Source organism: Rhinopithecus roxellana, chromosome 7 (genome assembly GCF_007565055.1).
Source record: "Rhinopithecus roxellana isolate Shanxi Qingling chromosome 7, ASM756505v1, whole genome shotgun sequence".
Classification (NCBI taxonomy): domain Eukaryota; kingdom Metazoa; phylum Chordata; class Mammalia; order Primates; family Cercopithecidae; genus Rhinopithecus; species Rhinopithecus roxellana.
This window is the reverse complement of record NC_044555.1, coordinates 76,630,585-76,657,084: the sequence shown is the minus strand read 5'-3', so window position 1 is coordinate 76,657,084 and position 26,500 is coordinate 76,630,585. Positions and strand designations below refer to the sequence as shown.

Here is a 26,500-nt window from a genome sequence, read left to right as displayed (position 1 = left end):
TAATCCCAGCACTCTGGGAGGCCGAGGTGGGTGGATCATGAGGTCAGGAGATCGAGACCATCCTGGCTAACACAGTGAAACCCCGTCTCTACTAAAAAAAATACAAAAAAAAAAAAAAAAAATTAGCTGGGCGTGGTGGTGGGCACCTCTAGGCCCAGCTACTCAGGAGGCTGAGGCAGGAGAATGGCATGAACCCGGGAGGCGGAACTTGCAGTGAGCCGAGATCACGCCACTGCATTCTAGCCTGAGCAACAGAGCGAGACTCCATCTCAAAAATAAATAAATAAATATAAAAGAATGGCATTGGGATTTGAACCATGCATGTCCTGAGCATCTACCCTAGGTTCCTTTAAACCAGTGACTATTGCTCAGAGATTTTCTAATGACTGGCCTCAGGATACAATGGCATCTAAGAGGTGGAGGAGGTGAGGACACAAGGTAAATATAGAATTAGGGAATGCACTGCAGAGTCATTGCAGACATTCAGAGAAGTGATGAGCATGGGCCAGAAAAGTTAGGAATGGCTTCAAGGAGGAGGTTGAATTTAAGATGCATATCAAAGGGTGCGTAGGGATTGAGTACATGGACCACATAAACACAGCATTGGGATGGGAGTTAGCCAAACCCCTTCTGTTAGAAGTCATGGGTAGAGGGAGAGGATCAAGAGAAAAGTTATTATTTTTTAGTCAATTTGGCGTGAGCAGGTAGAGAATATTGAATGGGCAGACTGGAGTAAAGCTAAATATCAAACTGTAAAATATGGTCAAAAACCAACATTTTTCAACTTCTTCTCTTACCTATTTTTTAGTGTATATCATCTATTTGTTAGGGTGTTGTTTGGGGGGATTGCAACATAGATGAAACCTGAATCAGATTGTCAAGAAGCTTGAAATCTCACACAGGTTCTGCCAGAACCTTTCTGCATAACTTGTCTTTATGAAAGAGAGGAAGAGGAAGGAAAACAGAGTTGGGATGGGGGATGGTCTTAGCTTCCTCATCTACAAAATGAACATAATATTTCCTCTTTGATATGTGCTTAAAATTCAATGCATCATTCACTGGTGAGGTCTTAAAGATGTCTAAAAGAAGGGCATGAGAAAAATTGTTGACCAGTCAATCAGTGCTTTTTTGGGAAAAAATAGCAGTATTTTATTGAATTGTGGTGTTTTGCTATCTTGTGTTTGTTTTGTTTTCTTCTATTTTGTTTAGTTTGCTATTTGCTTTGCTCCTTAGGGAAAAGAGAAATTCCCAAGTGTAAGAAACATTGCATTTCTTCAAGAAAGAATATAGCAGGAACAAAATTGAAACCTTCTGAGCAGTGGTTTTTCAGAGTTCAAGAACCCCCTGGCACTGCATGGAAAATGTGGTGTGAATATGCAGTTGTTTGGTGAGAGTCCATAGCTGGCATTGAGTTCTCAAAGGGTCTATGAGGCAAAAAAGAAGTTACAAACACCATTGTAGGGCCTTGATTACTGATCTTTGAGGAGGTACATGCCTCTAGGAAATGGTAGGTTGGCTTTGAAACTTAGCAAGACCTGTGTCTCCCCTCACCATCATCCAGCCCTGTTTTAAAGCTCGTTTTCCCATTTTCCCATGCCATGGCTGGGTCTGCCAAGGAACAGGAAATGGGAAGAAATGTAGCAATGGGATGAAGAGGGCAGGGCTGCCTAGAGTGGGGCCACCAGCTTCGCTTCTTGCTATACCATCTCCTGGCTCTGAGCTTTGGGCATCACTTCCCTTGGTTATAAAATAGGGACAACAGCAGCAGCTGCTTCTTAAGCTTATAGTGAGAAAGAATTGAAATGGCCAGTGGAAAGCCCCTAGCCTGGTACCTGTACATACTAGACTTTTAACAGATATGAGCTATTCATATGAAGTTTAGAAATGACCTAGGATGTTCTTTAGCGAAGATAAACGTTTTCTTGAATTGCTAGCTAATTAAAAAATGAAGTAATGGCCTGGCTCGAGGGTACATTGTATAACCTAGATACAGCCATATAGTATATATATAAATATATGCTGAAACACATGGAGAAAAGGTGGATGTTGCCTGGGAGCAAGTCTCCTTTCCATGTTACAAAACAATAAAACACAATAAACCCCAAAAGTGTTAACAAACCCCAAGCAGCTTGGTCTGCAGCTGGAATCTGTGTGCAGTTTTACAGATGGGTTGTATTCCATTCCCAGAATAGCAACAGGAGAAGGAAAGAGCGGAAACAGAGCTCTAGATTGTTCTTGTATGAAACATTCTTTTAAAAGAAAACAAAATCTTCCATTTGTTAATGTTTTTTTAAAAAACGAGAAAACCCTAATATGACTTTAAAGGGGTAAGGGGAAACACTCCAAATACCTCTGAGTTCTAAAGGGAGGAATCTGAAAATGACACGTATTTGATTTTCACCTTAACCATGAATTTTCAGGAAAAGAAATGAAAAATAAAATGAAAACTTGTCAATGAAATACAAAACTTATCAATGAAATAAAACAAAGAAAAATGATTGAACGATCCTACATAAAGGGTACTTTCTTTCAAATTGTGTTTATCACATGAAATAATATGCCTTGGTGGCCAATCATTCACCTGAAAACAGCCTTGCCTTCTAAAAATAATACAACTCGTGTACCATGCTGGGATTGTAGGGCAGGGCAGCCACCAACTCGTGACTCCACAGGATGAGAGTGGGGCTCAGAGGGCTTTGTTTCAGCTGTTCATCAGGACTCCTGAATTCTATGCTGGGCACCCAGGTGCTTCTCAAAGGCTGTGTAGATCTTCCCAGGCAAAAGATCCCCACCAAGCAGACATAGTTCCCATACTTATCCTGACTCTCAACTGATATTGGCAAGATAAATAAAAATTTATGCAGACCAGTGGTTCTCAAACAGGAGCAATTTTACCCCACAAGGGACATGTGACCATGTCTAGAGATAATTCTGGTTGTCACAACTGTAGGTTGAGGGTAGGGGTGGCTCCTGGCATCTAGTGGGCTGAGGCCAGGGGTGCTGTTCCACATCCTGTGATGCACAGGACATCCCCCACAGCAAAGAATGATCTGGCCTTACATGTCACTAGTGCCAAGGTAGAGAAACCCTAGCCTAGAGAAACTTACTCAGACTCTCCCATTCATCTGAAAAAACAGACAAGTAGAAAAAATTCCCAAACCTTTAAAATTGTTCATATTCCTTATTACAACAAGTCACCTTGTAGGAATTTACTCCTAAAAAGTGCTCACCCACGCTCACAAAATGTCTTTTCAAGGGTATTTTTTGTACCATTGCTTATAATAACAAAATTCAAGACGACATCAATGCCTATCAGTTGATTGTGGTTAAAACACATCATGGTTTATTCATGCAGTGGGATTCTAGGGGCCAATGAAGACTGAAGACAGGATTTTTTTTTTTTTTTGTAGTGGAAAGATTATTGTAACATACTGTTAAGAGACAGTAAGCAAATTACAAAATAATATATGGATGTGATCCCAGTTTTAAAGAAGAAAATATCAGGTATACATGTATATATGTGCACAGGAAGGCATTGGAATAGCTGATTCTTGGCAGTGGTGAAATTATGGGCATTTTTTTTCCTTTTGCTTACCTGTACTTTCTAATTATTAATATATTGAATATGAGTAATTTTTTATACTTCAAGCTAAAAAATAGTTCCCTTCCTTCACCCTGTACTCCCCTTTAGCTCCTCCTATATTTCTTCTTCCTCCTTCTCTGTGATATCTTTTGAAGAAAGTGTCTACATTCACTGTTTCCACTTCTGCAACTGTGGCTCATTCCTGCCACACCACTGACATGACTCTTAGCTGGGACATCAGAACCATCAGAGAGTCCATTCTGGAGGGAAGGGTCACATCTCGATGACCCTCTGCCACAGTTGATAACTCACTTGAAACACCCCTGTCATTTCTTCTTGGACAGAGGTTTCTTTTTTTCTAACTTCTCAACCATTCTTGGCCTCCTTCATCAGCTGCTCCTTAAGGGTGCTGGAGTCTCCAGGAACCCCTTGTCAGCCCTTCATGTTCCTCACTTAACTGTCCTTCCATTTTTTCATTTGTTTAAACACAAGATCCTTACCCTCTGCATTATCCTCCTCACCCTTCACCCCCTCCATAACTCTGGAAGCTGCTCTTCATCCCTACTTCTTCCTTCCTAGTTCAGATACTAGCTGCTGTGGCCTAGACTGTTGTGGTATGTCCCAGGTAGTCCTACTTTCTTGCATCCCCCATCCCCTGTTCCATAGATTGCTCTTCCTGAAATGCAGATTCCATTTCCGTTCTACTCTGTTCAGAATCCTCTTGCCCTTAGATCACAATTTGAATTCCTTGGTCTGACACATGAAGATCATCTCACTTGGCCCTTGCCTGTCTTTCCTGCAGAACTCCCTACCACACTGAGCTTCCTGGGGCTCCATGACATATTTTAGATGTTTCTGTCTTTGCATGTGTGGTGCTTTCTCCATTGTAAAATTACCCCCTACCCAAGATCCTTTGCTTTTCAGCCTGGCAAACTCTATTCTTCTTTTGAGAGTTTGTGCAAATGCTTCTGCCTCTGTGGTAGTGACCCTGGGGCCTTCGGATTTGAGAGCTTTATACTTTGTACTCATTACCTGTAAATGATAGGTTTATTTCCTCCCTAGAATGAGAGCCCTTTAAAATAAGGACTGTGTTGTAATCATGGTTGGAAAAGTTTAAAATAATTAAAATATATGAAAAATGCCCAGCCTCTGATAGGTGCTGAGTGGATGGATCAGTGGTGAGATTATGGATTGATGAATGAAGGGATGGATGGAAAAATGGATAGATGGATGGATGGGTGTCAATATTTCTTAAGTGCAAACAGGATAGAAATTTTATATAGTACCCATTTTACAATAAACGACTTAGAGTTGCAAATTTTTACTCAATATGCTATTGAGATGATCATTGAACTATGAGCTTCAATCCAAGATATGAAAGCAAAAGGAAAATGATGGTGCCCTCCATGGATTCTAATAGAGATGATGGTATCCTTGAAGGATAAAAAAAAAAAAAAAGGAGAGCAAAAGGTTTCATTGATTATTGAATCACCCAGTATTTTGAAGGACAAACATAACAACAGTCCTTGTGTTCTGTTCTCTCATAGGTCACTGGGAATAAAATGACATCTCTAAACTTAGCCACCATATTTGGACCCAACCTGCTGCACAAGCAGAAGTCATCAGACAAAGAATTCTCGGTCCAGAGTTCAGCCCGGGCTGAGGAGAGCACGGCCATCATTGCTGTGGTGCAAAAGATGATTGAAAATTATGAAGCCCTGTTCATGGTAGGTGGCCCTTCTGTGGCAGGACATCGTAGCAAACTGCCTATTGGTTGCCTCTGGAGGCAGGATGAAATTCTAATAGACCACCCTCTGGGGTGCAGTGCTGCTCACTGAATTCATTGGAAGTCAGGCAGTTTCAGCAGGAGTAGAAATTTGCACAACTATGATATCATTTCGAGTTTGTGATTCCATGTTTAAACAAACATACCAAATTATAATTTTCATTTTGTTGTCCTCTAAACCATGGTCACATTTTGGAGTCATTTAATTATAAAGCAGTGTCCTTGCTCAAGATGTTAATAAAACCCTTCTTTATGGAATTCTGTGTCCCTCATGAATTCATATATTCATGAGCATCCTCAGTGGTTTCACCTCCTCCAAGGTCAATCTTGACATTTTACCTCCTACATGAAGCTTCACCTGTCCTTCCTTTGTCATTCCACTGCCACTTCTCTGTCTCCTGAACTCCATTACTGTCCTTACTGATGTTTATCTTACCCAACATTGTGTATAGTTGTTTATGACCATTTCCCCTAGTAGAGTATAAATGCATTTAAAACAAGGACTGTACCCTTGTTATCTCCTCTCCATATCCTCTGTACACTTTTGGAAAGCCCTCCATCTGGCAGGCACTCAATAAATATTTTTTTGATTTGTATTGAATTACCAGTTCCTGTTTTCCTTCATCAAACTGCATTGCTTGCTACAACTTCCCTTGAAACATTAAAACAAATGCCAACTCTCTTCTATTTCTGTTCACCACTAATATTGCATGTTAAAATTTACAGGAACCTTCTTCATGTTTTTTCTCCCATTTCTCTTGTCAATTTGCAAACACTATAAAGTCTGCCTTTTCCACTAGAGCCTTTTGTGGCTCCTTCAACCAAGAATTCTAGTTACCTCTTTTAAATTTCTTTAGTAATTTGTCTATACTTATCAAGTGCTTTGCATTAGATCTGTGTCCATACTTGTCTTATACCAATTATTTTTTGTAAATTTGAGACCCAGTAGTTTAGAATATTTGCCCTCTGTGTCTTACCTACATGATTGTAATGAAGTAATTCAATACTCATTAAACATCAACTCTAGCTTTAGAAATGGGAAAAACAAAAAGATGATGTAATTCTCAGGGTGGTGACCAGAATCATTTGATATGTGAAAGTATTGTGAAAACTGTAGCAGTTTATGCAAGTGTTAATTAATAATTATATTAGTTGGGTAACACGTGCTGCCTCAAATCTCAGTACTTTAACACAGAAATAAATATCACTCTGATATAAAGTTTAAGCAGGTGTTAGGTGGACAACCTTCCAGGTGGTGATTTAGGAATCCCAGCTCCTTGTATTTCGAGGCTTTGACATTTTATAGGGTTTTACAGGCAACCCCAGAAAGGTCATCCATCTTGTCCACTCAGATTTCATTGGCCAGAACTTATGCACAAGCCACACTTAACTTCGAGGGAGGCTTGGAAATGTATCCTGGTTGGATGCCCAGGAGGAAGAGCAAATGAAAAGTTCACTAAGGTAGAAGGACATCTCGCTCCTGTTTGTGTCTTTGAAGCATTGCCCCTGGGTTGCACATGCTAAGCTCTCAAAAAATGTTGAATTAATAATTGACTCTATATAAAATTTACACTTCAGCCTAAATCCTCATAACTAACTACATATTTGGATGAATCAAATATCGGAACTTTTCAACATTTTCATCAAGTTTAAGTCACATATCATCTTGCCAAGTACTCTTGGCATTGCTTCATGTTCTCTGGATTTTTTTTAACAAAATACTTCTCATCAAACTTAATTCTATTATCTAAGCAAAATTCTCCTTTATATGAAACCACATATCATCGAGCATTTCTTTTCAACTCAGATACCAACAAAACTTTTCCTGGCTTCTTTGAAAATACAGCTGCTGCCATTTTAATTGTGCCATCCCTTTTCTTTCCATTTCCTGCCACCTGAATTACTAACAACAGTATAAAAACATCAGGATTCTACCTTTTCCAGCTTTTCCCAAATCTGATCTTTGTTTACCATTCTCTGTAGGGATTGATGTCGACATTCTCTCATATTTTTGGTCTCCAGTTACAATCTTTACTTCTCGTAGGGCCTTTCCTGGCCACCTTGTCTAAAATGCACCTCCACCCCTCATCGCACACATACACACACACACATCATCACTCCCTATTTCCTTTCCCTGCTTTTTCACCTTAGCATTCGCCACTGTTAACACTGGATTTTACAAATTTCTCGTTTTATGTTCCCTGCTCCCTAGGAATGTAAACTACATGACAGGATGATTTTTTGGGTCCATTTCTATCTGTAGTACTTTCTTTACTGCATTACCCCTGTGCCTGGGACATGGTAGGAACACAATAAATATTGGTTGAATTAATGAATGACTCAATGGTTGTTCTGTGACATATGATTTCCATATTACCGAGCCTTACTCCTTATATGTATGAAAAGATTTGGGCATGGAGAAATTAAGGATACCTTTCTTGGAGTAAGTTAACCATTAATATAATCATTCTTGATCTCTTTAGAAGGATTACAGTAATCATATATTCAGGAAAATAACAGTGGAGTGGGAGGAAAAGGGACACAAATATCTCAAGCCTTGGTCTATGAAAAGAAACTGACTCTGGAACCAAAAAATTTACTGTCGTCCTGTCCCTGTTATATATTGGCTACATGACCTCATCTTCTTCTGTTTCTATTTCTTTAGTTATCAAATACTAGATTTGAATGAATAATAGCTAAGAGCCCTTCTGGTTCTAAAATCTGCATGGTTCTATGCCCTAGCACTGACTTCCCTTCCTTCCTTTTTTAAAGCACAGAAGAAAATTAATCTCATCACATTTTAGATTCTCTTGGCATATTTGGCAGTTCAGAAACTAGTTGGCTACACCAAGGCTGGTGGTTGGTCAGCAAAGCTGATCTGCATGGGTGGACACAAATGTAATCGTGTATATAGCTGTTTTGCTTTGTTTTGTTTGGCTTTTTAAAGAAGTTTTCAGAATTATTATAATTCCAAACAAAGAAGGATGAAGCTAGTCAGGGCTGATGGTTAAAAGTAGTTAGTTATTGTGCAGTTTCACAGTCCTTGGGTTTAGGAGCTCGGAAAGGGAGGTGTCACTTCTATTAGCATTAGAAAGGGAGACTTGTTAGGAAAGGTAGCTGTGAGCTTGTCCTGGAAGTCAGAACAGACCTGGAGGCAGTGATTCCATAAAGTAACTGGTGGAAGGGCTATAGAAGCTCACAGAGGCCTGGCAGGGACCCAAAATTTGTTCTGAGTGTTCTAACGTCCTTCATTTCCTGATGCTGAGACTGCCTCTTCCAAGTGGCCACTCTCTGAGTTAATGGAAAAGGGCAGAAAAGAACTTGGCTTCGTCCTGTAATACAGAAGAGGCACCTAGATGCAGAGGTTGACACACAATTTAAGAGTCTGGCTAGGACAGTCTTTTGCATTGGTTGTTTGCTTTTCAGGTACTGGTTTGGAAATCCTTGAGCTGGAAATAGATCATAATAGCAGATATCATGACCACAGGTTTCAAAATACGAAGGCAGTAGATTATAATGGTGGTTCTCAAACTTGAGTGTGCAGCAGAGATGCAAGGAAACTTAGACATTCAGATTCCTAGGATGCACTCCAGAGAATCAGATTGAGCAGCACTGGGATGGGGCCCAGAAATCTGTACTTTCTAGTGAAGATCTCCACAGAGTTCTGGTAGTTTCCTAACCACACCTTTGGAAACCATATCTTGGGAAACATTGGTATGGTAGAAAGACCATGTGCATTGGAATGAGCTACCAAAATTCAAATCCCTGCTCAGCCACTTATTTGGTATGTAATCTTGGGCCCCCACAGTTAATTTCCCTAGCCAAAAGATGAAACGTGACCTAATTTACAGGATTGTTATAAGAATTAGAAATGACATTTTAAGGCACCTAGAACAGAATTAACATACACTAGGCATTAAAAAAAGATTTCTGCTATTATTATTACATTAAGGTGATAAGGTGCCTGCTCTATCAAAGCATGTTTGGGTGTTTTCTTGGAAATCAAGCCCACTCTGCCCAATGTGTATAATGCTGTGACCTGATACCACACATACACACTCCTAGGCCCTTACTCTGCTCTTCTTTTTATTCCATAGCATTTGTTACCTTTTAACCCACTATATAATTTACTTATTTTTATGCTTATTGAAACCTAATAAAATACAAACCTGATAAAGGCAGAGATTTTTGTTTGTTCTGTTCACTGACATTCATGACAGCTAGAAAGTACATAGCAGAAGATGGGTGCTCAGTAATTATTTGTTGAATAAATACTGCAATTCTGTATTACTAGAAAAAAAATGTATTTTTCATGTTTGGATTTTGTCCAGTGTCCATACTGCTTATATTCCCGTACCTTTAAGTCATGACCCTCCACTTCTGATATCAACAACTATTGAAAAACTGGCTAACATAAAATGATACTCTGTGGGAGCACTGGAAATCAAGGATAAGAATCATGAATATCTGGACAAAGTCATTGGTATTATCCTAACCAGAAAGTTCTCACTGACTAAATCATTGATACATGAATTGTTCTGAGAGTTGTTGCTTCTGTAACTAATATTGGGAATTTCAGAGAAAACTCATCATTGCTCTTGGGATTAGTAAGAACTTCAGAGCAAATGGAGAAAACTGTCAGCTTCTTCTAAGGGCTGATATTAAACGATTCTTACTAGGGCTCCTTCTTAGGAGAGGGGCAAGAAAGAGAAGACACCACCCTTGTAAGCTGATGAAAAGTCCGGAGTGCAGTGGAGACGTGGGAAAGCCAGTGTGTTCCCACCCCACTGAGTTGTCAGCCTGAACTGGGGACCAGCTTAGTGCACGTGGGAAATTTCAAATGAGCACTACTGGGAGCAAGGGTCAGAGGCTGTGATGAGGATTCCAAGTCAGAAGCCAAACTTTGCTTTGTGTTCTCTTCATTCCCCGATGCAAATCGCATTTTCTTAAAGCCTCTTTGCACGCCAAGTCAAAGAGTCAAGCATTCATCCAGGTCATCAAGCAAGAAACCACCCCTCCCAGTATATCCACATAATTATATATGATTTCCATTTCCTTTTCTATGTATCACAAATACCACTGTCTATGTGCCAGGGATGGTCTACTCATTACATACATCATTGGCTTGTTTAAATCTCACTACCATTTCAGGAGGAGTAAGCCAAGTTCGTTTGCCCAAGTGACGCAGTGACTAAATTAATTATTTCTACAGCATGATGCCTCCTCACACAAAAGAAGAGGCACTTTGATGTGGCATCTCAGATATGGAATCCATTTGTGGGGAAAGAATAAGAAAATATATTTCAGCCAATCTGAAAATGAGGAATGAAGACCTTTAACAGCAGTAATACTGCTGGACTAATAGCACCCCTGATGTTCAGGCCAGCAGATGGCTTCAAGAGCCAGCAAGTGTTCCTGCTATAGCCTGCTCACTTTGGCCCTGTCTGCAAAGACAGAACATGTGTACTGTTGGTGTTCCACAAAGGTGGAAGGAAGCAGAAGTAAATTATTCCTGAACCTTTTCCACTTCCTTTAACCTGTTGCCATGGAGCAAAGACTGCTGATTTCTTTCATCTTTGCTTAAATTATCCTCCAACATCATTCCAGGAGCCCTGGACTCTTCCACTGTATTTGTTCACTAATGTACCTAAATTGCCAAAACATGCTGCCTGGCATGTATCAAGCACTTGAGAAATATTTGCCAATGTAATGCATCTTGACCCTCCTGTGCACCCAGATCCCCTTAAATTATTAAACCACCTGTCACAACAGAGCCACGCCAAAGGTTCTAAGCTGGGCCTGTCCTTGTTTGAGCTTTTGCTCCCATAAACAGCCAAAGTGATTTCTTTTAGTGTGTTTGTTAACTACAAAATGCCATCATGATTTACAGTGATACTTAGTTTTGCTGGGTTTTAAATACTAAAGCATCTTTCTTGGTCAAGTGCAAAGTGGTGGATTGGTGTGGACCACCCAGTGACAAGTGCAGTAGGGCTGGGTCCTGGGAATAGCTCTTCGAAAAGCCCTTAATGGTTTATTGTGGTGACTTAGTAAATGGAGAAAACTCATACCATTTTTCCCTCTCAGTGGTTTATGGAATAAACTACCTCATAGCAATCATACCCTAGGCAATAATTCAAGGTTTCATTTTTAATTTGATCGGGTAGATTTTAATTGTGACAGTTTTATTCTTTCATATGTGCAGTGTTTACATTTTTTTCTCCGAAGCTAGAGAGGCCAAAGTTCTTTTGATTTTTTTGGAACAGCATTATGCTTTGAAGGAACTCATTAAAATCTAAGGAGCTGAGTCTCCAGATAAACACGACCATAAATGGTACCCTTAGAAAATATCTAGAATTGTTACATGGTTGACTAAGGCCCAGTAGAGATTTTGATGTGAAACAATGAATTGTAAATGAAGAATCACTTTGGGCTGGGTTTTGTTTCTTCTTTTTAACATGCAGAATTGCTTGATTTTTTAAAAAATGTAATATGTCTTTCACTACCCTTCTCCTTAGGTCCCATTTTGCTATATACAAAAATTCCAGAAGCAGAAAATGAAAACGTTGTTTAATTATTGAGCTATCTTTTTCAAAAAGTTTGGGAGTTTTTGTATTGATAAGAAAAATAGCTTAAGAACTTAGAAAAATTCTGATGATGATCAGTTGGGAAAGAAAATTTATTTTTCCACTCTAGAAATGAATAGCAAGAAGACTGTGCTGCAGCATGGTATTGGTACCACTGATAAGTAGAGAGAAACATCTAGACAAGGGTAACATAACACATGCAGACCATAATCCTGGGTGATTTTAGATTATTATTATTATTTTAGCCATTTCAGCAACATTCACTGCACATCCATTGGGTAGAAATCACCACCCTAGCTTGTATTCTGAAAGAGCATAAAATTGAGCAAGTGACAGTGTGTAAGTGAATGAGTGGGTGAGGGTCATAGAAGTGCAGGTAAGAGCTTCCAGAGAGGAAAGAGTAGGAAGGCAAAGTTAGAGGAAGAAAATGAGACATCATTTAGGAAACATTTGACTGGCAAGGAGAACAATAGTCAACTGCAAATGACTTTTGACATCAGCATTTATTATGTGACACAGTAAATATAGGGGGGCACAGTTTCAGCAGCTCGGTAGCACTTTGCTCTCTCTGCTCTGCCATCTTCAGCTGCAAAATGGCTACAGTTGATAACAGCATCTCTTCCAGCCATCATTGCATTAATTAATGAAGAGATGATGTTTCTTATCATGCACCTATTTTCAATAGGGAAGATAACCTTTTCCAGAAGCTCCTATATGCCCCCTTCAGGTACCAGCATGTGCATACACGATCTTGCCCTAGCTTTGAGGGAGGCTAGCTGACAGAAAACTACAAATTTCTGAGCTTGTTTCAGTTCTGGGTAAACAAATCAGATAATCTCTGCCTTCAGGAAACTTACCTTCTACTGATGTGAATGGTGGGAAGATTCAAGGTCTAGCAAAAGGAACTGGAAGAGGGAGGCTACACAGAGTCTGGCTTCAAGACCATTGCAGTTGAAGGGCCAAGAGGTCATAGGCTGTAACTCTAGAAATTCAGAGGGCGATTGGAAGCAGAGACATAGCAAGAGAAAATCCTATAACTGAGTTACCCAAAAGAAGTGTTAAGTAAAAGATAAGAGAGTGCTTCTTCTCTGAGAGCAAATGGATGACTGTTAATAAAAACTAATAATAATTGCAGAACAAATATTGTCCATCTCCATGTTATCTGCTTTTATTTTTTCAAGTGTTTAACTTATTTCATCTATTTCTAATAAAACATTTTATTACTATATCTCTTTGCAATTGGTAATCTATTTTCAATTTTTTTGGCGCTTTTGATTCCCATAGCACCCCTATTAAGGAAAATGAATATGCATATGTTTTCAGATGTGGGAACAGAATCCTAAAGAAGGTGATTGATGTGTCTAAGTAATAATTATAAACAGCAGAGCCAAAACTGGATTTCAGGGGCTGTTGCTTCAGTCAGATTTTTTTACAGCATCCTAATTCCTGAAAAGTTATGCTTAAGTCAGTGGTCTACCTAGATATTTCTTTCTTACTTATTTCAAGCTGCTGTTTCCTATTAGTTTATTCACTTGACTTTTGTTTCTCCATTAAGTGCCTAAATTAATAGAGAAACAAATGTTCATCCAATTTAACTGAGCCAGTAGTTTGACATTTTTATTAAATGTTAGGAAATGAAATGTGCAGTTATAGCCAAAGATTAGAGGAATTATAGGAAAACAGTACTGGGTGCTGTTGTATGAACATTAAAAAATCAGTTGCAGGCATCATTTCAAATTTCTTACCTCATTTTCCCACTGACCCCAATTTTCTGAATCATTCCTTCATGTTTTAAAATGTGGTTTAATCACAAAAATTTTGAAGCTGCCTTAAATCATTATGTAACAAAATGGATTATACATAAATTAACTAATGAATTATATACACTGTAGTTTTGCATAATACATAGGAAAATACTATTTGCCTTCCTGTAATACATGGATCTAAATTTTTAAACTATATCTTTTTTATGTATTTGTAAATAGTGTCTCCAAGCCAAAATGGTACCATGGGCCTTTTAAAAGGAAACTATGGATAGATTTATAACTGTGACCCTTCCTATTTGCATTTGTTACCATGTAAGAGTCACGTATGCTACATAAAATAGACCTCAATAATTATGATTGGTCGCCTAGTTGAATGAGGAAAACCTCTGAATTGCAGACTAGCTTAACAAAAATTTATGGAAAGTTATTTTTTAAGTAATGATACTTCTGAAACCTATTCTAATAATGCATCCAACTTGATAATTTATCTTAGACATACTACATACTCTCAAAGAATTAATATTGTCATGGTTGCACCACTCTGAAGGGCTTGCACTCTAATTGTTTATTCTTTAATTAAATCCAAATGGGAATGGATTAGTGCTTGGAGTGAAATTTTTTATTACATGTCTAAGCCTAGCAAATTTTAAATTAAACTAACTGGATGAAAATGCAAGTACTTTTCCTAATTTGTTTATGGAAGTGTCTTCTAAAAAAGAGATTGGGACATATATTTTTGTCCTATATTATTTTTTGCTTTGCTGTTCATTAAAAAAATATGAGTTCTCTTTCTTCTCATTTTCACCCTGTGTTACGTTTTAAAAAACTGTTATAATAGCACATGGCTGTTGGATGATGATCTTTGAAAAAAAAACAGTAAAAATGATGTCTTCCTGTTTAATTTATACAGTAAGAGAATAATCTCACCCTTGACCTAAATATCCTGTCATTTCCCTTCTCCCCATTTTCATTCCCAGGCCACTGCAGCTGGTCACAAGGTTTTAAATACCATCTATATGTGTCTCTTAAATGTCTATGTTCAACCTAGACTTCTCCTATGAACTCTGAATCCTTATTGCCAACTATCTACAAGATATCTCCTTCATTTGGATGTCTCGCAGACCTCTAAACATTATCATATCAAAACCACACTCCAAAACTTGACCCCCAACCTTCTCCTCCTGCAGCTTCTCCAAACCAGTCAACAGCAACTCCATCTTTCTAGTTGCCTAGGCCCCAAGCATTGAGGTCACCTTTTCTTCTCCCTCTCCTTCTCTCTCTCTCTCCATCCAATAAATTAATGCTATCACCTCTATCCTCACTATGTCCACGGTGGAAATATTTCTCATCACCTCACCGTCCTGGTTCAGGACCCATCATCTTATCTGGATAGATCAGCAGCACCTCTCTGCTCTCCTTGCTTTATCTCTGGCTCCATGCATTCTACTCTCAACTCAGCAGCCAGAGTGATGCTGCTTCATGTTAGTCATCTGTTCAAAATCTCCAGTGGATCCCCACCCACTGCAAGTAAGAGCAGAAGTCCTTATCATGATCCATAAGACTTCATGACATCTGGTCCTGGCCCCATGACTCCTTCCTACCACCTGCCTCCTTTCCTACTCTCTTCCAGCCTCACAGGCCTTCTCATCACTCTTGACTCAAGACCTTTATCATTGGCTTTCTTTTCCTTCCTTCTACCTAGAATGATTTTCTCCAACTCCTTCATCAATTTCAGTTTTCTGCTAAAATGTCAGCTTCTCTGGGACTGACAATCCTATTTAAAACTGCATCTTCCCAGGCATTTCTCATTGCCCTTCTTTGCCTTGTGTTTCTCTGTGTTTTTCTTGTATGTTTGTTTAATGCCCGTCTTTCCACATTTGTTATCATCTTCATGAAGACAAGAATTCTTGTCTGTTTGGTTTGTAACTGAAATCCCAGCATCCAGTACCTGGCACTCAGAAAGCATTCACTCAACATTCATGCAATGAATGAAAGGAAGGGAGGGAAAAGAAGACCTGAGGGAGAAGCACAGTGGTGCTGAAGTAGAGATTGTGTGGAACAACTGCTAGGGGAGAAGATGGGAAAGACAGATTGAGGAGAGCAAGCAAGTGGATGGCTTCAGCCGTGGGAATAAAAAGAGTTTCCAGTAAGTGAGTGTCTTGACCACGGCATTCTGACAACCACGTAGATAAGAAATGTGATGCACATGTTAAGGAAATAGCACATAAATTTGCAAGCTGTTGTATCAAAGGTTCATCAAGTATGTATTTTACTTTGCAATGAAAAACTCAAACTAGCTGAAGTAATTTGAAGGCTCACATAGCTGAACAATCCATAAGCAAATACGGCTTCAGACATAGCTTGTCCCAGGATTCAGATGATATCAAGACATCCCTTTTATCTCTATTTCTTGGTATTGTTTGCTCAATTGTCAGCACAATCAGCTGGCCTCATATGGATACAGGTCCTGTATCCTCTCTTAGAAGTCTCAGGGGAAACCTCCAGGCTTTTCATTGCCTCTAATGGAGTCACATGCCTATTGCTCAGGCAACTATGATGATCTGGGAATGGAATGCTCAATAGACTTACACTAGGATACACACTTCACCCTCGAGCTAAGGGTTGGGTAGCAGTTGGTTTTCCAGAGGGAACGTGGTGTATAACTTTTATAAGAGGAGGGAAATGGAGACTTTTAATGATGAACAGATGACTACTACAAAGGGCTAATGAGGGCTTGAACTTGGGTCACTGCAGTTGAAATGAAAAAGGGAGAAAAGAAGTAACAGAGATGACATCTAGTAGGCCTCCTGGCTCTGAATGGAGAGAGGATGCAGAGAAACTTTAGTACAATTCTGAGATCTTGAGCTTGTGTGATGAGAAGTTAGCAATGTCATTAATGAAGGTTCACGATGAAGTAGGAGGAACAGACTTGTAAGAGACAGAACGCCTTTCCTTGCTTTCTCATCCCTGTTTTTATTAATAAAATTGTTTCCAGATTCTCAGAGCCCAAGAACCATAGAGTTCTGCAAGAGGCAAGAAGCAAATTCTTCCACCAACCACTTATTTTCAAAAGACTTGTCCCTGCAGTTTTAAAAAGTCTTCTCTCTGAGCTCATGTGTGAGAGAATCAGACTGAAATTTTATTTTCTCTCAATAGTTTGAGTTTCCTTTGGTTGAGCTATCAGCTTCTATGGAATAAGAAACCACAAGTCAGAGCTGGGTTCAATCATCTCTTATAGATCATTTCCACACAGATAACTTAGGGTTGTGGGCCATCTTCTAATGTACTGTGGATGGATTAGGCTTAGAGAAACATATGATGCTCATCTATAGAACTCTACTGGATGCCTAACAAATTACAAAGTGAGAAACTTTTCATCATTGATGGACCTGGTGCAAGAAAGGAGTAAAAGCAGGCACCGAATAACAAAGTGACATATGCAGATGTAGCAGCCAGCAATTTTTTGAGTATTTACCATTGACCAAGTACTGTTTTAAACTCTCAACATATAATAAGTCATTTAATCACCATAGCAATGCTTCGTAGTGACTACTATTGTTATCCCCATTTTACACGTGAGGAAACTGAGATCTAGGAAGATCCTTGTTGATGTACCTTGTCAAGGTTCCCACAGCTAGTGACTGGTGTGGCTAAGATTCAAACCCAAGCAGTCTGGCTCAAGGGCCTGCCTTCTTAATAAACTGCTCATATATTCCAGAACTGCCCAATACAGTCATCATTTCTGCCTGCTGTCTTGGCATAATTATAAATGTGAACTCTAGAAAGTGTCCCCATTTGGGCAATAAATTATGGACACTATTTCTCTGAACCATGATATTTTCCTATTCAAAACCAAGAAAATCTAGCCTGAGCAATAAAGACATCCAAATGGTTCAGTTGTATCTCCAGGCATATGAGGGGTGACATTTTGGATTGAATATGACTATTTGGTAATCATCCAGTTGGTCCTAAGAATTAAAGCAGCTGCAGGGGTTGGCATAGCTTTGGTTTTAACCAGCATATCACTCTGCTCTCTTGCAACTTTTAAGGCTCTGTTTTATGCTACAGTAAAGTTGTCAATGACCATATTTTGCCTGTTTCGGGAATAGTTTTATTTATGCCTCAACATTTGGCTCCTTCAGGTTCCCCCAGATCTCCAGAACGAAGTGCTGATCAGCCTGTTAGAGACTGATCCTGATGTCGTGGACTATTTACTCAGAAGAAAGGCTTCCCAGTCATCGTGAGTATTCCAGTGTTGCATCTTCTAAAGCCTCATTGGAGATTTCTATTTCCATTTCTGAGAAATTGGAAAGGTTCACACAACTACATGCAGGGTGACCTGAAGTGGAATTTTGGCAAGTTTTTGACAATTCTGATCAGTCCATCTAACCAGAAAATGCTTCAGTCCCATCAATCCACTTACCAAATTAGAAACCACATTACAAGATTTTTCTGTTTCATTTTCAGCTTTCTCTAGCCTCTCAGGGTCTTTTTGACTTCATTTACAGGGAAAAAGCACTAAATTACTGGCAAGGGACTATAATGCACATCAATGATTCTACTTCTAGAATGCTGATAAGCATGCGTAGGGGCCCTTAAGGCTGTGCCTGGATGCATCTTGCTTGTGCAGCTTTACCAGTGGGATTAACCCATTATCAAACCACAAGACAGACCTTAGCTGAGGCCTAGGTGCCCATTTGAAATTAGAGGTGTGCACCCTCTTAGCTCTCCCATTTTTTATAGCTAGTATTATTTTGATAAAAATGCACATGGGTTTCTACATGCACTTATGTTTGCAATTAGCAAAATGCAAGCCATGCTGCAGGCTATGGCTTGCTGCCATTTTTGCTCCCAAAGGAGGAGTGCAGAGTTTTTGCATTAGTCAGATTTCATGGTTACTTCCAATCTTTGCTGCAGAAGCAGAGGGTGTGGGGACGCTGAGCATTTGGCATACCAGTTAAGGGCATAATATAGCATCATTAACCAGGAGTAGTATTACTACCATGACACCAAACCATAAATTTGTGACAGGAAAAGTTTTTGCTATGCTCTTATAAAATTATCACTTTTGTTATACTTTTAATCTACTGAATTTCAGCAATTCTAAGACATGTTTCTCCCATGCCCTATCATCTCTGAAATTGAGACTAATCTTATAACCAACGACAAGCTCCTAACGTAATCCTGTACCTGTAATCCCAGCACTTTGGGAGGCCGAGGTGGGCAGATCGCCTGGGGTCAGGAGTTCGAGACCAACCTGGCCAACATGGCTAAACCCCGTCTCTACTAAAACTACAAAAATTAGCCAGGTATGGTGACAGGCGCCTGTAATCCCAGCTACTCATGAGGCTGAGATGGGAGAATCGCTTGAACTCGGGAGGCAGAAGTTGCAGTGAGCCGAGATTGCACCACTGCACTCCAGCCTGGGCGACAGAGTGAGACTCCATCTCATAATAAATAAATAAATAAATAAACAAACAAAATAATGGCATGTCTTAATTGATGGTGTCTTATAAACAGTAACACATGTTAATGTATTCCTGTATATTGGTGTTGAACTTGACAAATTAATTTTCACTTATGATTATTTCAGATACTTAAAAAGTTATATTATTTAGAGAAATTGGTGAAAAGGAATTCCATGTTGTTCAACCTCCTTGTTTCCCAGGTCATTACAATGATAGCACAACTAAATTCAGCTTCACTCCATTTCCAGCTTAGCAGGGAAGACCTTTTAATTGGATTATCCTTTCAGATGTACTTTAAAAAATCTATGTCTGGGCCATTCATTATCAGGCCAAATTCTGATTCAAATAGGACCAAATTCTGTTGAAAGTAAGGCCTGAATTCAAGCCCCAAAAGCCATGAGTGAATAAAATTATATTCAAATTGTGTAGATGAGCTAGTATTTTATGGTCTTGCTTTTCAGATCAGAGAATTAGGCTTACACCTAAATTTGTTATAGATTTCTAACCCTCATCAAGGTATAAGTCTTAATTTATATTAACAAATGGCTTTTCTTTTCAGCAGATCACGCACCACCATAATTTTAATAAACTCATTTATTTCCCTCCCTTATACAGAAAACAGACATGGTGGCATTTCTATTTATAAGCCCCTCATTAAACTGCACTTATAACCTATGGTTGGTAGTGTATGGGAAAGCTACAAACTACACACTTTTGAAGAAAACCACTGATTTTTGCCTGGCCAAATTTCTGCTTTTGTGTGGCATTATTAGATAGATAAATACTATACTTTAAAGAGCAGTTGATAGAAGTTATTTTTACATGGTTTTCAAATATGCTCTTTGAATATAAATGCCATGGTAAAAAAGCGAACCTTTCTTTCTCTTCTATTAGGAAAAGGAAGAAGCACACATTAAGCCCATCCCAAGCTGTACAATTGTCCAGCCCCTTCTGTTCCCTATCCGTAAGAGTAAGAAGTAGAATTGTAAGGTGTAAGTAAGCAGACCCTAGACCAAGATTTTAGGTGAGTGTCAGGGCTTCCAAGAAAAGAAGAGTGAGCCCATAGAAGCTCTGTGTATGTCAGAGACTAGCATTATCAGTGAACAGAAAACACAGGGGGAAGACTTACTTAGGAGAAGAAAATGTTCGGTTTTTGTTTGTGTTCCTCTAGGTACAGGACAAGGAACAGCCCAGAAGGCAGAGAATGATGTCATGAAGTAAAAATGCATATGTTAATAAACGAATGTTTACTTTTAGTGATCTTTTGAGGCTTGAGAGTGCTACCTCTCCAGCTGTAGTTGCCTTTTTTTTTTTCTTTTTTTCTTTTTTTTTTGAGATCGAGTCTTGCTCTGTCACCCAGGCTGGAGTACAGTGGCACAATCAGCTCACTGCAATCCCCACCTCCCGGGTTCAAACAATTCTCCTGCCTCAGCCTCCCAAGTAGCTGGAATTACAGGTGCATGCCACCACACCTGGCTATTTTTTTGTATTTTTAGTAGAGACAGGGTTTCACTATGTTGGCCAGACTGGTCTCGAACTCCTGACCTTGTGATCCACCCACCTCAGCCTCCCAAAGTAGGTGATCTTTTTGTGCTTTAAACTCACTCACTCATGCTTCCCAAACTTTACTATGCGTAGGTATCACCAGATCTTGTTAAAATGTTCTTTCTGAATCAGTGGAACTCGGGGAGGTAGTCTATGAACCCAAATTTCTAACAGGCTCCCAAGTGATGCTGATACTACTGGTCCATGATCCACACTTTGAGTTTTAAAAGCTTAAAATATCAAAGTGTATTCTTGCCTTTAGGAGCTTTCAGACTTGTTGGAGGAGGCCTCCAAGGGCAGAATGCAAAACAATAGGTGCTGGCCCACTGGCTCTCCGACTCACCAGCCCCTTAGAATCACCTGGGAGCTTGAAGAACAACTATGCCTGGGCCACCCCTCAGAGATTCTGGTTCATTTTTATGCACTGCAATCTGGACATTGGGATTTTTTAAAGTCTCTTGCATGATTCTAATGAGCAACCAGGGTTAAGAACCTCTAGCTTAGATCCACCACATTGGATATCACAATTTAGTATCACATGGGAGTTTGAGCTGGGTGGTTTTTGATATTAAAAAGGCATCCTTGTGTTGACAAAGGAAGGGAACCAATGCTCCAGACCATGAATCCACTTGGAGTTTGGAGAAGGGAAAGAGGTGTGATTTGAAGTCTCAGAGATGGCTTCTGGGAAGAGGAAGGATTTGCAGTGAACTTTGAAGACTGTGGAGGATATAAACAGGCCTGGATATTTGGGAAGCTCGCACCAGGACCTGGACATAACAGTAAATATGTTGGCTAGCTGGGGGCACAATAAAGAGGCTGGCCAGCACTGAAGGTAGAAGCCCTTAAATGGCAGGCTGAGGGGTGGTGCTTAAGTCAAGAAGCAGTGACGATAGATTACTGTAAAGCTAAATTATAGTAAATTACAGTACTCTAAACTGCCAGATGGTGCTGACTGCATTGGCAAGTCAATTATCCATCAGTAACACATGTTTGTGTAGTCAGTTATCTGTCAATAACACATGCTTGTGTAGTTTAATAGACTGGTTACCATTTCAGATCCAGAGCCAGATTGCCTAAGTTTGAATTCCATTTCTATTGCTATTAGATATGCGGTCTATTAGTTAAGAGTTAATATCTGTTAATATATAGATAGATCTCTCTTTCTCTAGTTTCCTCATCTGTAAACTAGAGATAAAAAGTAGCACCAACTTAAATACAGAATTATGCTCTTAGAATATAGTCTGGCTTATAATAAACATCATCAATTTGTTCATTTACAACTACTTACCAAAGGCTTGGCCATCACTAGATTCTACTTTGGTTTTCATGAGATAGCAACCTTCCAGGCAATATGACACAAGAGAGAACCCATTCACTTTAAGTTATAGCATTGTGTCTAAAAGCAAACACTATGTTTGCTTCTAACCCTTTGATTTTTTTTTTTTTTTCCTGAAGCTTCTGTTCTCTGCCACCAGTTCACGTACCTAAATAAAGCTTTACATTCCTGTGAGGCCAAGTGGAAACTGCACAAGATTTTATTTGGAGGAGAAAAGAAACAAGTTTTCAAAAGAGTGTAAAACCAAGAACAAGAAAATATTATAATTTCTGTTTTGAAAGAGCAAACGTTTAGTGATATTTGGGAACTTAATGTTTTGTTTTGATTTGGGTTTTTCACTTCTTTATGCAACATTGGTATTGGAGGAGTTAAAGGATAATTCCTTGTTTTTTCTCATGCTTGTCTGATTAAATGTTTGACTTCAACCAAAATGGGATGCCAGAGGGAGATTAGAAGAGATTTTTATGACTGAGAATGCAAGACCAGGAGTTTGTGACCAGCCGGGTCACCATAGCAAGACCCCAGCTCTACTAAAGAAAAATTTAAAAATTATCTGGGCATGGTGGCTCATTCCTGTACTCCCAGCTACTTGGGAGGATGAGGCGGGGGATCACCTGAGCCCAGGGTTTTGTGGCTGCAGTGAGCCAAGATTATGCCACTGCTCTCCAACCTGGGCAACAGAGTAAGACCTTGTCTCTAGAAAAAAAGAAGAAGAAGATAGCAAGACTTTGATTTAAAAATATATATACTTGTCAGGTATATTTATTAGCATTATATATGCTCTTTTCTTCAAAGGTACTTAAAATAGTTCCCCTGCCCTTTGATTTAAGGATGTGAGGAAATAGGGAATGAGAATGGGAGGTTAATCAAACAGGACAGGATATGTTGAACCTGAGTATTTGCAACAGAACAAAGGAATCACAGTAGGACTGGGACTTAGTGACAGGCAAGTGAGACACTTGCCTAGACACAGAATTTAAGGGAATGCTGGAAAACTTAGTCACTAAAATTGATTATATTGCAATGTAATATTTTTTAAAAATCCAAGCTAATGCCAAAAATGTTTGATGAAGAAAATACCAAAATTTTAAAAAGACTAGCCATGCTTAGTCCTAGAACCTGAAACAAAAGGTAAAATATGTGCTGCTCCATTAAATGGAAGCAACTCATAAGTCATATTTATTTTTTGAGACAGGGTCTCGCTCTGTCACCCAGGCTGGAGTGCAGTGGCACGACCATGGTTCATTGCAGCCTCAACCGCCTGGGTGCAAGTGATCTTCCTGCCTCAGCTCCCAAAGCAAGATTTTCAAAATCTGCTTTGTTTATCTTGGTTCCAACTGAGAGAATTGCTATGTTTGACAGTTTCTCTTGATCAAGTGACAGTTTTAACTAAATTAACCTGAAATAAAATAAGGAAATTCTGTTTGGGCATAAATAAAACATTTAAATTTAACATAAATGTTATAGGTTCGAATGTATCTTCTTTTCAATTTTTTCAACTGCTTTCATGTTCTGGGAAAAAAATTATACATAAAACCACGTATATGGAGGTACACAGTTTTCTTTTGCCTGAGGCATCTCGGGCCCCTAAGTTCCACATAAGGGATGCTTTGTAGAACTAAGCATGATTAATGTGAAAATCCCCCATAAATCCGGAGCTCAGGAGAACTCAGCAGAGCTCAGATCATCTGTGACACAGTAACTAGTTTCAATAACAAGTCTTGTAATTTTTAAATATAGGCTTGAGGAAACATATAAAGATTTGCTCTTATTCTCTCAAACCTCAGGGGCTACACAGAAATAGAATATTAATTAAATAAGGCCAAATAAAGTATCTTCCCTTCTATACTCTGGAAACAAGATCAAAATAGAACAAATTTAACTGCATTTGGAGAGAAGGCAGATATGGATGAACTAAACTCAGGTATATATATTTAAATTTCATTGTGGTTAATTCTGTTAGTGGCCTTCACAAAGTTTTTACTGAAAAAAAATTAAATTAAAAAATTTTTTTAAATAGCAGAACTGGTGACTAGTGTATCAAGAGCATGGTTGAAGATCTATACTAGTCTGAAAAAAAAATAAAATTTCAGTACTGAAAAATAATTGTGTTGTTTAGCTAGATGTTCATCCTATTGAGTAACAAATCTGCCTTCTTCATTCTGGGGGAGTATTAGGCTTTCTTCTAATTTAAAGGTATCACATTTAACTTACCAAATAAATATCACATAGATCATTTATTTTAATCTTTCAAAGCTCGTCATTAAAAATATCTTCTTTCACAAATCCATGGAGTGTTATGTGACAGATTATAATTTTTGTTTTTCTTTTACTAGGATTTTTCAAATCAGAAAGGGTTTCAGGAAATTTTCAGACAAGAAATCTGACTTTACCAGTACAGTGTAACAGCAAAGAGTCCTATTGAGTGGTGCTAGCTGTTGGCCTCAATACCCTGGAAATTATGAAGCATTAACTGCCCCTGCCCCCCTCCCCAACATACACACTCCATTCAAGAAAGCCTTTCCAGCCAGATAGTTTTAGAAAAAGCTTATGTGGAATAGAGAATTCCATGATGAAAAATTCCAAAATGTGTGCATATATGCCTTCTATGGAAAGGCATTCAAGATGGAGGGAGAATTTATCACATCACCCCTTCCTTCCTCACACCTTTACTGTGATTCACAGCTTCTTTATAAATTTGCAGAATGTTAATTTGAAGATGTTTTTATCAGGCCCTCTGTAAATAATGAAGACAACACTGTCTTATCTTCACCTGTCATAAGTGCTCCATATGCCAGAAATATTAGGAGGGAATTAATAAGGACTACAAATGAGGGGACAAATTTCACGAAAGCCTTATGCCCAGGGTGTTAACTTCATCATCCAGTGGGGAGTTTAGAGCCATGTCAGTTCTTCTTTGAAGTGGAGTGCCTTTATCCCTAGCAATCTGTGTAAGGGAGGCTTTGTAGAACTGATGGTGATTAATGTGCACATTCTTCGTGATTCCAAAGCTGCTCCAGCAGTGGATTCCTTTCCCAGTTCCACTGATACAATCCAAGATGGATGACACAATGCTTTCAGTTCCAACAGACTGGAACTTATCAGTCAAATGATTAAGCCAAGGATGAAGCCAACACACATTTGAAATCTCCACAGTTCTTGCTGGGGCAGCTCAGCAAGGTGCTGGGCGGGCCCCATCCGGTGATTGAACCGGAGTTTTCCATTTGTCCCCAGAACAAGTTCTGTGCTTCCGGCTGCAGTGCAGGCCTGCCCACAGTACCCTGCCAGCATGTTTACGCCCTGACCTGGAGGGACCAGCTAAGGGTGAGAATGTGACTCGCTCTCCATGCCCATCCTTGCTTGTCTGGTTAGCTGAGATTGGCCATGCATGCTGTAGATGGTCCTGGGGTTTGGGGCTCTAACAGGGAAACCCTCCGTGCATGGAGGCAAACCCATGTAGACTGGTGACCTGTCCACCCAACTTCAATCCATGATGCTCTGAGACTGGAAAGAGAAGCCATCAGGCACTTTTGGATGCCAACTCCTGTCAACTGGCAACCCATCCACCCAACATTCTGAACCTCAATCCATCAAATGTCACATCATTATGAGTCAGCTCTGGGGGCTTCTTGAGTGGGCATTACCTTCCTACAAACCAGCTCCAATTGGCAGCACTCTAATTTCTGAACACTGGTGGAGAAATGAGTCCAGGAGGAGGAGTTTTAGTGATTTTCCACAGGACACTCAGTGTCAAATCTAGAAAACCATACCATCTTTTGGGTATGTCCGAAAAATGAGATAAGCAACCACAATGTCTTCTCTCAGATTTGACTCCAGGATAATCAACACTAAGAAGACAGTTTTCAGTTCAGCGTCCCAAATAAAGGCATTAAAATACTCATGTATCTATTTACATGAAATATTTACTCTGATCAGTGACTCTTATCAGGCACCCTGGTCCTGGCAGACAACCACTTCTCTGACAGTTGTAGCCTGGAAGGGGGTTTTTCTTTCTTTTCTCACTTTTATCTCTAGGTTTCAGGGCCAGAGAAATTTCCTTTCCTATATACTTTTACCATCCACATTTCCACTACACTACACCTGGATTTATTCACACCCTGTCTTCTTGCAGAATTTCTGGATTACAAGAATTTGTTTTTTGATTTGTGATTTTTATATGGAAAATCTTACAGAACTTTATAGATTTTACCTGATTTATACATTTGACAAGCTGCTTTTACAATAGCTTCCATAAACTTAGAAATGTTTCAGAAACTGGGATAGAATAGAAAGATTTAGAAGTAGAAAATGGAAAATGGACAGACACGGGAAGTATAGGTGTGTAATGAAGGTGTCCACAATGACTGGATGCCCAGCTCCCATTACAGGACAGATGTGCTCTGAAAGGCCCTCACAGTTCTGCTTCCAAGTC

The 26,500-nt window shown here is 39.3% G+C and overlaps 1 protein-coding gene across 1 annotated transcript in view; it reads left to right on the top strand.

The window, feature by feature from the left end:
- Window positions 1–26,500, top strand: part of ARHGAP6 (Rho GTPase activating protein 6) — a 304,050-nt gene that overhangs the window by 266,596 nt on the left and 10,954 nt on the right. Inside the window, exons 9-10 of the mRNA XM_030933948.1 lie at window positions 5,131–5,310; window positions 17,862–17,959. Of these exons, the coding sequence (XP_030789808.1) occupies window positions 5,131–5,310; window positions 17,862–17,959 (278 nt within the window). The remainder of the gene's footprint in view (window positions 1–5,130; window positions 5,311–17,861; window positions 17,960–26,500) is intronic.